Consider the following 14,869-nt stretch of genomic DNA (forward strand, 5'->3'; position numbering starts at 1 on the left):
GGGTGGTTGTTCCACGAAAAGAGTGCCTTTTGCATCCCTTTGATATTTTGAAAAGAAATGGTGCACCAATATTGCATTTTAAATGCCGTAGACCATATGGAGAATTAAATCCATCTGATTTTAAAATATGAATAAAGACATGCTAAAGTGCCACCATCATTGTAAAGCCCTAGTTATTTTGTTGCTTTGTCAGTCATTTCTGAAGATGATTATTTATTTCATGTGATTAGTGAATCCATTTACGTCTGTCCCTCATTTTAAGGTCAACCGTGTTACATGAACTGGACTTTTTTTCTTTTAAATCTTTTTTTTAGAATGAAACATTGAACATCTAATAGTCAAATAAATCGTAGTGTAAAAGCAGGCGAACTGGTTCTTCTCTTTTTGGCCATTTTGTGGTGGAAAACTGACTGGGTCGGGCATAACACGTCAACCCTGAAATGTTTTTGGAAGCTTGCATTCAGTCCCTGTTGCACACAACAAGCTTCCATTCCCCATCTCAAAAGGGGATTTATGGCTGATTTTTAAGATTAAATCGTCAACCCTGTTACTTTATTTGGCACTTAATAGGCACTTACCATAGTCATTTTTTTATGGGAAGGGAAAACATGTTTTTATGAAGTTTAATGTGCTCTTTATGAAATAATGTTTTGTTGTTGAGACACCGAATTGGTGGAACCACATCATGTGCAATACTTTGACTAGGGCCCCTTGACCAGAGCCCTAATGGGCCCTGGTAAAAAGTAGTGCCCTACATAGGAAATGGGGTGCCATTTGGGACACAACCCTGTAGTAAGGGCAGACACTAATGGCAATGGAGAAACTACCATAACTATGTGTGTGTACTCTGTGGGTTTAAATTAGTTAGATCCATGGCAAACCATTGTTTTAACCCAGGGTTGCTACTGAAATGTGGGCCTTTTTACTGACACTCCAGAGACCAGTCGGTACGGGTGTCAAACAGTGTTCCGGACTGGGATCTAGACTAGCGCTTATTGCTGATGTTATATCACACCTCTGTCATTGAAACACAATTATGTGAGCTTTATAGGGACTTCCACTCTATTACCAATGTCCTGTAATTGTCTCAAGTATTTTCAGTCTATTGCACTCTCTAATCACTATATTCCCAATGTCCTATCATTGTCTGATATTACTGTATAATATAAAACAGGTATGTCTGTGTGGGCTGTGGATGAACTTCTTGTGCTTGTGTGTTTCCTTACCTCTCTCTCTCTCTATGACTCGGCTCCTCTTTTTCTCTCCTCTCCCAGGAGCTGTCTAAGATAGCCATGCCAGTAATCTTCAACGAGCCCCTGAGTTTTCTTCAGCGGCTGACCGAGTACATGGAGCACACGTATCTCATCCACCAGGCTAACGCTGCCACAGACTCCATGGAGAGGATGAAGGTATTTTGCGCACGTCTTCATCATCCTCTCTCGCATAGACATGCGCGTGAGTTTTCACTCACAATCACCGCTGTAGTACATCCTCTTTTGGCTGTGCTCATCGACAGCTTCTGACGTTACACATTTCTGTTAATCTATGATGGTTTCAGTGTGTGGCAGCATTTGCTGTGTCTGCTGTAGCATCACAGTGGGAGAGGACTGGAAAACCCTTCAATCCACTTCTAGGAGAAACCTATGAGCTAATCAGGTTAGACATATATTAATGTGGTTGATGTTTAGGTTGACTGTTCTGTATGTGTTGTGAGATGGTGGTTACTACTAGTGGTACTAGTTTGACTCAAGACGTCACCAAAATACATTTGAATCCTTAAGTCAGATGTCTCAAGACATCTGAAGATGGAAGGTGATGGCTAAGTATGTACCATTAACCCCCTCCCTCCTGTCCCCTCAGAGAGGACCTAGGGTTCAGGTGGATGTCGGAGCAGGTGAGCCACCACCCCCCCGTCAGCGCCTTCCACGCTGAGGGCCTGCAGGAGGACTTCCTGTTCCACGGCTCCATCTACCCCAAACTCAAGTTCTGGGGAAAGAGCGTGGAGGCAGAGCCTAAAGGCATCATCACCCTGGAGCTGCCCAAGTAAGTCTGGAGCTGAGATTCCCTCCACAGTGTACATGTACACTGAACAAAAATATAAACCCAACATGTAATGTGTTGGTCCCCTGTTTCATGAGCTGAAATAAAATACTCCAGAAATGTTCCATACGCACAAAAAGCTTATTTCACTAAATTGTTTTGCACAAATTTGTTAACATCCCTTTTAATGAGCATTTCTCCTTTGCCAAGATAATGCATCCACCAGACAGGTGTGGCATATCAAGAAGCTGATTAAACAGCATGATCATTACACTGGTGCACCTTATGATGGGGACAATAAAAGGCCACTCTGAAATGTGCAGTTTTGTCACACAGCACAATGCCACAGATGTCTCAGGTTTTGAACAAGTGTGCAATTGGCATGATAACTGCAGGAATGTCCACCAGAGCTATTGGCAGATAATTTAATGTTAATTTCTCTACCAGAAGCCGCCTCCAATGTCGTTGTTGAGAATTTGGCAGGTATAAGTTACAAACAACGAACACAATTGCTTTGTGACGAGATCCTGAGGCCCATTGTCGTGCCATTCATCTGCTGCCATCACCTCATGTGTCAGCATGATAATGCACAGCTCCATGTCGAAAGGATCTGTACACAATTCCTCGAAGCTGAAAATGTCCCAGTTCTTCCATGACCTTCATACTCACCAGACATGTCACTCATTGAACGTGTTTGGGATGCTCTGGATCAACGTGTACGACAACATGTTCTAGTTCCCGCTTAATATCCAGCAACTTCGCACGGCCATTGAAGAGGAGTGGGACAACATTCCACAGGCCACAAACAACAGCCTGATCAACTCTATGCGAAAGAGATGTGTCACGCTGCATGAGGCAAATGGTGGTCACACCAGATACTGACTGGGTTTCTGATCCACGCCCTGACTTTTTTTAAGGTATCTGTTACCAACAGATGCATATCTGTATTCCATGTGAAATCCATAGATTAGGGCCTAATGAATTTATTAAAATTGACTGATTTCCTTATATGAACTGTAACTCAGTGAAATTGTTGCATGTTGCGTTTTACATTTTTGTTCAGTATAGCTTTCCCTCCCTGAGAGTTTGCCTTGGAGTTTCCTTGATTTGGCCTTTATCCCCCAGTAAATATAGCAATACATACACCACCGTTCAAAAGTTTGGGGTCACTTAGAAGTGTCCTTGTTTTTTAAAGAAAACAATATTTTTTGTCCCATTTATATTAACATAAAATTGATCAGAAATACAGTGTAGACATTGTTAACATTGTAAATGACTATTGTAGCTGGAAACGGCTGTTTTATTTAATGGAATATCTACATAGGCGTACAGAGGCCCATTATCAGCAACCATCACTCGTGTGTTCCAATGGCACGTTGTGTTAGCTAATCCAAGTTTATCATTTTAAAAGGCTAATTGATCATTAGAAAACCCTTTTGCAATTATGTTAGCACAGCTGAAAACTGTACTGATTTTAAAGAAGCAATAAAACGGGCCTTAGACTAGTTGTGTATCTGGAGCATCAGCATTTGTGGGTTCGATTGCAGGCTCAAAATTGCCAGAAACAAAGAACTTTCTTCTGAAACTCGTCAGTCTTCTGAGAAATGAAGGCTATTCCATGTGAGAAATTGCCAAGAAACTGGAGATCTCGTACAACGCTGTGTACTACTCCCTTCACAGAACAATGCAAACGGTCTCTAACCAGACTAGAAAGAGGAGTGGGAGGCCTCGGTGCACAACTGAGCAAGAGGACAAGTACTTTGGAGTGTCAAGTCCTCAACTGGCAGCTTCATTAAATAGTACCCGCAAAACACCAGTCTCAACGTCAACAGAGAAGAGGCGACTCCGGGATGCTGGCCTTCTAGGCAGTTACAAAGAAAAAGCCATATCTCAGACTGGCCCATTTTAAATAAAAGATTATTCATTGTCCTCTTGCTCAGTTGTGCACCTGGGCCTCCCACTCCTCTTTCTATTCTGGTTAGCCAGTTTGCTCTGTTCTGTGATGGGAGTAGTACACAGCGTGTTCTACACAAATGTCTACACTGTATTTCTGATCAATTTTATATTATTTTAATGGACAAAAACCAGGACATTTCTAAGTGACCCCAAACTTGAACAGTAGTGCATATTCTAGCAATAGAGCTATTATGGGAGCTTTTTTCTTAAGCCTGGATGAAACAAATTAATTCATGTTGAAGTTTGAAGGACATTTGAATCTCTGTGAAGTAGTTTGGTATGAGTTGGCATCGCTAAGTTGACGTAGTTGGTGATCGGTTATCTGCTGTGACATGTTCGCTCTCTCTTTCTCTGCAGATATAATGAAGCATACACCTGGACAAACCCCACCTGCTGTGACATGTTCGCTCTCTCTTTCTCTGCAGATATAATGAAGCATACACCTGGACAAACCCCACCTGCTGTGTCCACAACATCATTGTGGGCCAGCTGTGGATCGAGCAGTATGGCAATGTGGAAGTGATCAACCACAAGTAAGGGAGACTCCCTCGCTGTGTGTGCCTACACGTGTGTCTGTGTGTGTGCAGTGGTCTGGATCCACGTTTGTATCCAGTTGATTGAGCAATGTAACGGAACTGGGACAAATACTTGCCTTTACAAAGCCAACAGACTTGAGCAGCAAAATGGTGGTTGTTTGAAAACATTGTCTGGCTGTGGGGAATAGTGAAAGAGAATATGTAACTAGAAGGCTTCGTCTTTCGGTGACAGGACCGGCGAGAGATGCAGCCTGACGTTCAAACCATGCGGTATGTTTGGCAAGGAGCTGCACAAAGTGGAGGGCTATATTCTGGATAAAAGGTACTTGTTTGTTACAGTTTTTTTTCCCACCAACTGTTTTAGTGTATCAAGATGATTTGTATGTTAGCAATCAGAAAAGCTGAACCGCTCGTTTTGACTGTGTGTTTGCAGCAAGAAGAAGCTCTGCGCCATATATGGTAAATGGACCGAGTGCTTATACACTGTGGACGCCGCCACCTTTGATGCTCACAAGAAATCTGACAAGAAGAACTCAGAGGAGAAGAAAAGCAACACGCAGGTACTGTATGTGCACTAATCAAAAACATTCCATATCAAAAACAAGGTAGTGCCTTCAGCCCCACCAGGGTGGTTATGTAACTATCATATCATTTGCTGAGTAAAATAAGCTGTACTATACCTCATGCCAGTCCAGTGCTGTTCAGTACTATTCATGAGATCAGGTGATAATGTAGTGATAAAAGTATTACTCAATAAGCCAATTAAGGGCAAAGATGTTTGTGGTGCAAAAGCAAGGGAGAGACTAAGGGAACTTTTCTGACCAGCACGTCAAATGTTGCACGCTTTCGCACCATGAATATGACTAGACAAAATCTATTTTTTATTTATTTCATCTTTATTTAACTAGGCAAGTCAGTTAAGAACAAATTCTTATTTTCAATGACTGCCTAGGAACAGTGGGTTAACTGCCTTGTTCAGGGGCAGAACGACAGATTTTTACCTTGTCAGCTCGGGGATTCGATCTTGCAACCTTTCGGTTACTAGTCCAACGCTCTAACCACTAGGCTACCTGCTGCTCATAGACAAAATCTATAACTGATCCTTACCTTAACCAAACCCTTAACCCTAACCCTCATCTAACCAATTTGAAATTTCAATATCGGTTTGCACGTCAGCCACATCCCCTTAGTGTTTTCCCTAAAGCAGTGTGTTGGGTGCAAAAATGAAATGAACCTCATTTTAATCTGGCATCATGATTTTAATTTGAAACTTTTCCTCAACAAAGTGTATGATCATGAGGTGGTTATTTAACTAGAGTTTAGTAAACTGAGCAATACATAAATAGTAGCCTGGAAAATGTTGCACGCTTTCGCACCATGAACATGGAGCACAAAATGTCAAATTTTGCTCCATGCTTATGCATGAGTGACGAGTGACGATAATGGTGCCGGAGGGGATGGCTGCTATTTTATGGGCTCTTCACCAACTGGGCTATTTTGTTAGTTTTTTTCGCATTGTTTGTAACTTATCTTGTACATAATGTTGCTGCTACCGTCTCTTATGACCGAAAAGAACTTCTGGACATCAGAACAGCGATTACTCACCTTGAACTGGACGAAGAATTTTTCTTTAATGAGATGGACGAGAGAGATTTACTAGAGACACCTGAACAGGACCTCATCCCCGTCATTTGCAGGAGAAAGAGACGGAGGTTTCGCAGAAGGAGATCGGGGTGCCTTGTGAGGATTAGGCGACGCGTGTCTAATCTGCTGTTGCCATCGGTACTATTGGCCAACGTACAATCACTGGATAATAAAATGGACGAACTAAAAGCACGTATATCCTACCAACGGGACATTAAAAACTGTAATATCTTATGTTTCACTGAGTCGTGGCTGAACGATGACATTAATAACATACAGCTGGTGGTTATACACTGTATCGGCAGGATAGAACAGCAGCCTCTGGTAAGACAAGGGGTGGCGGTCTATGTATATTTGTAAACAACAGCTGGTGCACGGTATCTAATCTGAGCATAATTCTATCCTCCTAATTCTATGTTTCAAGCAGACCACCATAGTCCCGTGCCCAAGAACACTAAGGTAACTTGCCTAAATGACTACCGACACGTAGCACTCATGCCTGTAGCCATGAAGTGCTTTGAAAGGCTGGTCATGGGTCACATCAACACCATTATACCAGAAACCCTAGACCCACTCCAATTTGCATACCTCCAACAGATACTCCACACTGCCATTTCACACCTGGACAAAAGGAACACCTATGTGAGAATAGCATTCATTGACTACAGCTCAGCCTTCAATACCATAGTGCCCTCAAAGCTCATCACTAAGCTAAGGACCCTGGGACTAAACACCTCCCTCTGCAACTGGATACAGGACTTCCTGACGGGCCGCCCCCAGGTGGTGAGAGTAGGTAGCAACACATCTGCCACGCTGATCCTCAACACTGGAGCTCCCCAGGGGTGTGTGCTCAGTCCCCTTCTGTACTCCCTGTTCACTCATGATTGCACGACAACATCATCATTAAATTTGCCGATGACACAACAGTGGTAGGCCTGATCACCGACAACAATGAGACAGCCTATAGGGAGGAGGTCAGAGACCTGGCCATGTAGTGCCAGGACAACAACCTCTCCCTCAACGTGATCAAGACAAAGGAGATGATTGTGGACTACAGGAAAAGGAGGACAGAGCACACCCCCATTCTCATCGACGGGGCTGCAGTGGAGCAGGTTGAGAGCTTTCAGTTCCTTGGCGTCCACATCACCAACAAACTAACATGGTCCAAGCACACCAAGACAGTTGTGAAGAGGGCACAACAAAACCTATTCCCCCTCAGGAGACTGAAAAGATTTGTCATGGGTCCTCAGATCTTCAAAAGGTTCTACAGCTGCACCATCAAGAGCATCCTGACGGGGTGCATCACTGCCTGGTATGGCAACTGCTTAGCCTCTGACACCAAGGCACTACAGAATGTAGTGCGTACGGCCCAGTACATCACTGGGGCCAAGCTTCCTGCCATCCAGGACCTCTATACCAGGCGGTGTCAGAGGAAGGCCCTAAAAATTGTCAAAGACTCCAGCTACCCTAGTCATAGACTGTTCTCGCTGCTACCGCACGGCAAGCAGTACCGGAGCGCCAACTCTAGGTCCAAGAGGCTTCTAAACAGCTTCTACCCCCAAGCCATAAGACTCCTCAACATCTAATCAAGTGGCTACCCAGACTATTTGCATTGCCCTTCTCTTACGCTGCTCTCTGTTATTATCTATGCATAGTCACTTTAATAACTCTACCTACATGTACATATCACCTCAATTACCTTGACTAACCGGCGACCCCACACATTGACTCTGTACTGGTACCCCCAGTATATAGTCTCGCTATTGTTATTTTACTGCTACTCTTTAATTATTTGTTACTTTTCCTTTTTTGGGGGGTGTATTTTCCTTAACTGCATTGTTGCACCTGTTGTATTCGGTGCATGTGACAAATAACATTTGATTTTATTTATTTAAGCTACCATTACACTCGTTTTGGAGTGAGGACCCTTGATAATGACCCAAGTAGCTATTGTAGTTGCATACCTGTTTGAAGATTGCGTGTCCCCCTGTCTGTCCCTCCAGACCAGTGTAGACGAAGAGCCAGAGGAGATGCCCCTGCCTGATGGAGACACAGTCCAGGTCATCCCAGGAAGTGAGCTCATCTGGAGGATAGTCCCCCGACCAGACAACTCTGCAGAGGTGAGAGGGGAGGGGAGGCAGGGGGTCGAGGGGGCAGGGGGTCGGGGAGAGGCGAGGGCGGAAGGGGAGGAAAGCAGGTCTGGTGGATAGTCCCCCGACCAGACAACTCTGCAGAGGTGAGAGGGGGGGGAGGCAGGGGGTCGAGGGGGCAGGGGGTCGGGGGAGAGGCGAGGGCGGAAGGGGAGGAAAGCAGGTCTGGTGGATAGTCCCCCGACCAGACAACTCTGCAGAGGGGAGGGGAGGGGAGGCAGGGGGCCGAGGGGAGGCAGGGGGTTGGGTGATAGGTGAGGCGAGGGCGGAAGGGGAGGAAAGCAGGTCTGGAGGATAGCTCCCCGACCAGACAACTGCAGGGATCACAGGGATGAGAGAGTACTGTATTGGAGGAATTACTAAGAGGCAGAAATCTGGGATTTACTGTTGACATTTTTAGCCTTCTGGAGTGATTGAACTGGTTGTCAGTCACTGATTTGTAGGCCCTTCCCCCTCTCTCTCTCTCTTTGGTAGTTCTACGCCTTCTCCACGTTTGCCATGCAGCTGAATGAGCTGGAGGGGGGCATGAAGGGGGTCCTGCCCCCTACAGACTGTCGGCTCAGACCTGACATCAGAGCCATGGAGAAAGGAGACATGGGTATGGTGATATAGTTATATAGAGCATTGTGTTTTTGTCAATGATCCACATCTGGTGTCCAGCAATTCAACGAGCATTTTGTCAATGAATCTAAATATTTTGATACATTGAAATATTTCTGTGTTTCTCAGATTTGGCAAGTGCAGAGAAGAAGAGGGTGGAGGAGAAACAAAGACTGGCCCGGAAAAATCGCTCCAAATCAACAGAGGAATGGAAAACAAGGTGAGTGATTGGGTCTTCTCTCTTCCCCCATGAAACTCCCCTATGATTCTGCTGTGCTGAACAATTAGTGCTTTTTGAGGTCGGTTCGGTTTCCATTCGATTATTTAAGAAATTATCACGGCTTACAATTTAGGGTTTCGATTATAATTTATTTGACAATAAATGCACTATGCATTATGTGGGTTGAATGCTGTAACACAGAATAAACAATTAAAAAGTCCCATCATTGACTTTACTTTAATAAAACATTTCAGTTGTTGTGTATATTATGTTATAGATAGTTTTATTTGATGACTATTATTTCATTCCAAGTCTTCATCTCATCTCTATAGAGCTGCTATCTGACAAAATCACTATTTTATTAATGCTTCAAAGTACATTAAATAAGGCATACTGTTAAGACTGCTGAAAACCAACTATCAATCACTTAGATCATGTACAGTATTTTCAGGTAGATACCCCACTAAGCAACTGCTCGCTGTCCCTCTCGATCTTGCATTCTTCTGTCTCTTCTCTCTCCGTTTCTGCCCCACACTAACCTAACATAGCAGGTGTAGAAAAAACCCCGCAGACCAGACAAGTAGGCGCGCAATGGATTATGGTCATTGTAGTTAATTACCACATTTTCTGTGCTAAACTATATAGAATATCGGCCTGTTGGAAACTACAACTCTCTACTACATCGCACAGTTCAGACTTGATCTTATTTATCTCCAGAGAAACTGAGCAAAAATTTTACCAAATGGAATTCAAATAATTGAACAGATGTTGGTTAAATCATTGAAAAATAACACAAAAAACCAACATTTCAGTTAATCGCTCAACACTACTATCATTGGATGTATGCTAGCGCTTGTGCTGATCTGCTTTGCTAATTGTCACCCATTTGTGTCATCCTGTGCTATGTTATGCTCTTCCCCTGTGTTGTCATTGAGAAGGAACCCAGCTCTTGGCCCCAGGTTTGGCTCTGCTTGTCTGCTGTGGCTTTTGGTTGTGGTTCAGTGTTTGAGTGCTGCCCTATACCGGCTTCCTCAAGACCGCTTTGGAACAGCAGCAAATGCATTGATTCAAACACTGATCACACACCTGTACAACCCGAGTACAGTTGACTCATGATATAAGTACATATCGAAAAAGCTCAAATAATTGCAGTGAAATTCACCTTACCTGGATATTTGCATGCTATAGTTTGCATGAATTCACGAAAGACCTAAGCTATATAGAGAAAAAATTACATTTTCAATGGAATCTTGGTTTGTATCAGGAGTCAACTGTACTGTGTTCTGTTTGTGTGGCTTTGTATTTATCACAATCATGTCAAACACTCGTGCCTGTGCCTGAACACTCATTTCTATGTTTGTCTGACTCGGTTCCTCTCGTTCCTCTCATATAGGTGGTTCCACCAAGGCTCCAACCCCCACATCAAAGCTCAGGACTGGCTCTACTCCAATGGCTACTGGGAACGGAACTACTCCCTGCTGCCTGATATTTACTGACCTACAAGACACACATCTCTATCTGTACTCATCTCAACTGTCTCTGCTGTTTTTCATATTCAGGTTGGCACTTCAAGTCCCTAACCTGCTCTGGTCCTATATATGGTAAGGCTATTATTGGGAATTGACTGACGGCAAAGGCAACAACCATTCAGTAGTCCCCAAATGTTATCTCTTATCGCAGCCTATGTCTCACTCAAAGCACAAGGGTGAAGTTCTCCTGAGCATGTAAGCTATGTATAGAATTATAATAAAACTATAGGGTGTAACCTGCCGTTCATTTAAACAAATGGGAGTGTTTTGAACGGCGTGAATTGAATGCAGTATGTCTCCAGAAATGTTTTTCCTGTCAAAAACACGTTGCGCTCAGTGCTATTACTTACGAATGTGTGCAGCTACATTATCCTTCTGATACAGTATCAATTTGTGGAAAAATAGAGCTTTCAAATAGTGTGTGAAATAGGCGTGTTCCAACTTCCTGCGGTCTCTGCTATAGGCTACCAAACTAAGCTGTCATTATGACACATTTTATCTGCTTCCACCTCTAACTATGCCTGGGAAGATTATACATGTTTGTACATATTATTGGATAGAGGTCTTCTGTTCTCCTGAGCTGTAATACAATGAAGTTCTTTATGAATTGAAGATGTATAGAGGAGAATAACTACTGTACTTAGTAAGGCTTTCTTCAATGACGCTTGAGAGAACTTATTTAATCCAAGTTTGACCACTTGGCTCTATATGAAGATATATTTATCTGTATGCAAAAGTTTCCTCTATCGTAAAAATGTCATTCAGGATATTCTGAGAAGTAGCCCTCACACACTGAATACACATATGGCACATGCACCACTTTGACTATGCAAGCATTAGCTGCACTACACCCACAGACACACAGTAAGGCTGTTTCCAAATGACACCCTATTTCCTACATAGCACACTACTTTTGACTTGAGCCCTATGGGGGAATAGGGTGCCATGTGGGAGACGGACACTGTTCAACACACTCATGCACGGCATAATATTCATCTCCCTGGTTGTGAACAGCTGCTGCTGTAACCTCTGTAAGTTGGTAGGTAGGTAGGATTATCATGTAATACATGACAGTACAGTAGACTGGGCCTGTCACCCCCTCTGAATGCACGTTTTTTCCTAGAGGCTACTCTCCCTTTGTGTATAGCACATTACAGAATACAGATCATTTCTATTGTTGCTAAATAAAAACCTAATGTTACCTTAGGGTGTTTGTGTCCTGTTTCTTATTGCCACCACCCTCACTCACTGTGCATCCTTGTAGCATTATGTAAGTTGTGGACTGGAGGTAGGCCTAGTGATTCCTCATGTGGGTAAGGCTAGGGCGGAGGTGTGTCTCTTTGTTAACAGCAGCTGGTGCGCAATCTCTAATGTTAAGCAACTTGATCCTGGACTTCCTGACAGGCCGTCCCCAGGTGGTGAGGGGTAGGCAACCGCACATCCACCAAGCTGACCCTCAACACGAGGGGCCCTCGTGAGTGCTTGCTCAGTCCCCTCCTGTACTCCCTGTTCACTCACCTGATCACCAATGATGATGATGATGAGACAGCCTATAGGGAGGAGGTCAGTGACCTGGTAGCGTGGTGCCAGGACAACAACCTTACCCTCAATGTCAGCAAGACAAAGGAGCTGATCATGGACTACAGGAAACGGAGGGCAGAGTACACCCCCACATCGACGGGGCTGTAGTGGAGCAAGTCGAGACATTAGAGTTCCTCGGTGTCCACGTCACTAAGGAATTAACATGGTCCACACACACCAACACAGTCGTGAAGAAGGCACAACAACGTCTCTTCGCCTTCAGGAGCCTGAAAAAATTTGCCATGGTCCCTCAGAAAATCCACAAGTTCTACAGCTGCACCATTGAGAGCATCTTGACTGGCTACATCACCGCTTGGTATGGCAACTGCTTGGCATCTGACCGCAAGGCATTAAATATTTTGCAAATGTATTAAAAATGCATACTTATTTACATAAGTATTCAGACCCTTTGCTATGAGACTTGAAATTGAGCTCAGGTGCATCCTGTTTACATTGATCCACCTGGAGCTGTTTCTACAACTTGATTGGAGTCCACCTGTGGTAAATTCAATTGATTGGACATGGATTTGGAAAGGCCAGATGGAAGCCACATGACAGCCCGCTTGGAGTTTGCCAAAAGGCACATAGACCATGAGAAACAAAATTCTCTGATCTGATGAAACCAAGATTGAACTCTTTTTGCCTGAATGCCAAATGTAACGTCTGGAGGAAACCTGGTACCATCCCTACGGTGATGTATGGTGGTGGCAGCATCAGGATGTGGGGATGTTTTTCAGTGGCAGGGACTGGGAGACGAGGCAGGATCGAGGGAAAGATGAACAGCGCAAAGTACAGAGAGATCCTTGATGAAAACCTGCTCCAGAGCGCTCAGGACCTCAGACTGGGATGAAGGTTCACCTTCTAACAGGACAACCACCCTAAGCAGACTGCCAAGACAACGCAGGAGTGGCTTTAGGACAAGTCTGTGAATGTCCTTGAGTGGTCCAACCAGAGCCCGGACTTGAAGCCGATCTAACATCTCTGGAGAGACTTGAAAATAGCTGTGCAATGACGCTCCCCATCCAACCGAACAGAGCATGAGAGGATCTGCAGAGAAGAATGGGATAATCTCTCCAAATACAGGTATGCCAAGCTTGTATCGACATACCCAAGAAGACTCGAGGCTGTAATCGCTGTCAAAGGTGCTTCAACAAAGTACTAAGTAAAGGGTCTGAAAACCTATGTAAATGTGATGTTTTTAGTTTTTTTAATAAATTAGCTAAAATGTCAACATTTTTGCTTTGTCATTATGGGATATTGTGTATAGACTGAGGGCAAAAACAATGGAATCCATTTTAAAATAAGGCTGTGATGTGGAAAAAAGGGATCTGAATACTTTCCGAACCCACTGTATTTACTTCCTCAACTACCTCGTACCCCTGCACATCGACTCTGTACTACTGGTACCTTGACTGTATAGCCAAGTTATTGTTACTCATTGTTTTTATTTTCCCCTTGTTATCTTTTAAAATAAATTATAGAAAGATAAGGAAAAATGCATTGTTGGAAAGGGCTCGTAAGTAAGCATTTCACTGTTATTCTATACCTGTTGTTTACAAAGCATGTGACACATTTGATTTGAATGTCCTTAATTTCTCAGCTTCAGATCAGCCTAACTGCTCACTTAAAACATGTTTGTTTGTTTAATACATGAAGAGGGAGAACATTTGTTATGATATGAAGAGGGAGAACATTTGTTATGATATGAAGAGGGAGAACATTTGTTATGATATGAAGAGGGAGAACATTTGTTATGATATGAAGAGGGAGAACATTTGTTATGATATGCAAATGTATTTATTGATACTCACTAGACCAGGGTTTCCCAAACTCAGTTTTGCCCTGCACAGCTGATTCAAATAATCAAAACTTGTTGGTTATTTGAATCAGCTTAGTAGTGTTCGGGCAAAAACCGAGTTTGAGAAACCCTGTACCAAACAGTCCCCTACCAATTAAATGTGGCACTAGTTGGCTGCCTCCTGTCTCCTTCCTGTTCCTCTTCCTCTGTGGTGAAAATGTGCATGAGAGCAGGAGAGTAAACAGTGTTCCCTTCGTCACTGATGACCTGAAAGAACTGGGCCTCACCGCCCTGACCAGATCCTCTGCTCACCGTCTCCATGGGAACGGAGAATGACAGGTACCCCGGGGGGTCACCTGCCCGGACCGCAGCAGACCTCGACCTGGTCTGCATCGCGGTCGGAATGCTACGAACGATCTTGCCTGGGGACACAGGAAGAAGTTGGGGATGCATGAAGAAGTTGGGGATGTTGATCTCCTGGTTGTGGATGGTTGGAGGCTGGGGTAGAGAAGGAGGAGGTAGGGGGGAGGACTGTGCCCTGTGTATGAAGGCCCTTCTTGGGCTCATTAGGAAGGGTGGTGGCTGGGGCTGTTGTCTGGGTTGGCCACTCCAGGACTGGGCGTCAGATTTCTGAGGGGAAGGGGACCTCTCAGCCAGTAACACATGTCCAGCCCCAAAGTTGCGAATATAAGCACTACCATTGTACGGAGGCTGGGAGATAACTTTAGCGGACAGTGTGCCCTCCTCTGTCTCATTGGCCAAGTGGTAAAGTTTCCAGACCTGATTGGTGTAATTTTCGCGTGCAGGCTGAGCAT

General features: G+C 44.1%; 1 protein-coding gene across 2 annotated transcripts in view; it reads left to right on the forward strand.

The window, feature by feature from the left end:
• The window catches only part of LOC115103007 (oxysterol-binding protein-related protein 1-like), a 42,996-nt gene extending 31,115 nt beyond the window's left edge, over positions 1 to 11,881 (forward strand). Inside the window, exons 19-29 of one of the 2 annotated variants that reach the window (XM_029623548.2) lie at positions 1,275 to 1,409; positions 1,559 to 1,656; positions 1,861 to 2,043; positions 4,422 to 4,529; positions 4,765 to 4,854; positions 4,966 to 5,092; positions 8,180 to 8,296; positions 8,801 to 8,924; positions 9,056 to 9,146; positions 10,085 to 10,105; positions 10,540 to 11,881. In XM_029623548.2, coding sequence (XP_029479408.1) covers positions 1,275 to 1,409; positions 1,559 to 1,656; positions 1,861 to 2,043; positions 4,422 to 4,529; positions 4,765 to 4,854; positions 4,966 to 5,092; positions 8,180 to 8,296; positions 8,801 to 8,924; positions 9,056 to 9,146; positions 10,085 to 10,105; positions 10,540 to 10,642 — 1,197 coding nt within the window. In that variant the 3' untranslated portion in view covers positions 10,643 to 11,881. The remainder of the gene's footprint in view (positions 1 to 1,274; positions 1,410 to 1,558; positions 1,657 to 1,860; positions 2,044 to 4,421; positions 4,530 to 4,764; positions 4,855 to 4,965; positions 5,093 to 8,179; positions 8,297 to 8,800; positions 8,925 to 9,055; positions 9,147 to 10,084; positions 10,106 to 10,539) is intronic. The other variant, XM_029623549.2, reaches the window with a different exon arrangement.
• Positions 11,882 to 14,869: the final 2,988 nt, after the last annotated feature.

Source organism: Oncorhynchus nerka, linkage group LG20 (genome assembly GCF_034236695.1).
Source record: "Oncorhynchus nerka isolate Pitt River linkage group LG20, Oner_Uvic_2.0, whole genome shotgun sequence".
In the NCBI taxonomy this organism is placed as follows: Eukaryota; Metazoa; Chordata; class Actinopteri; order Salmoniformes; family Salmonidae; genus Oncorhynchus; species Oncorhynchus nerka.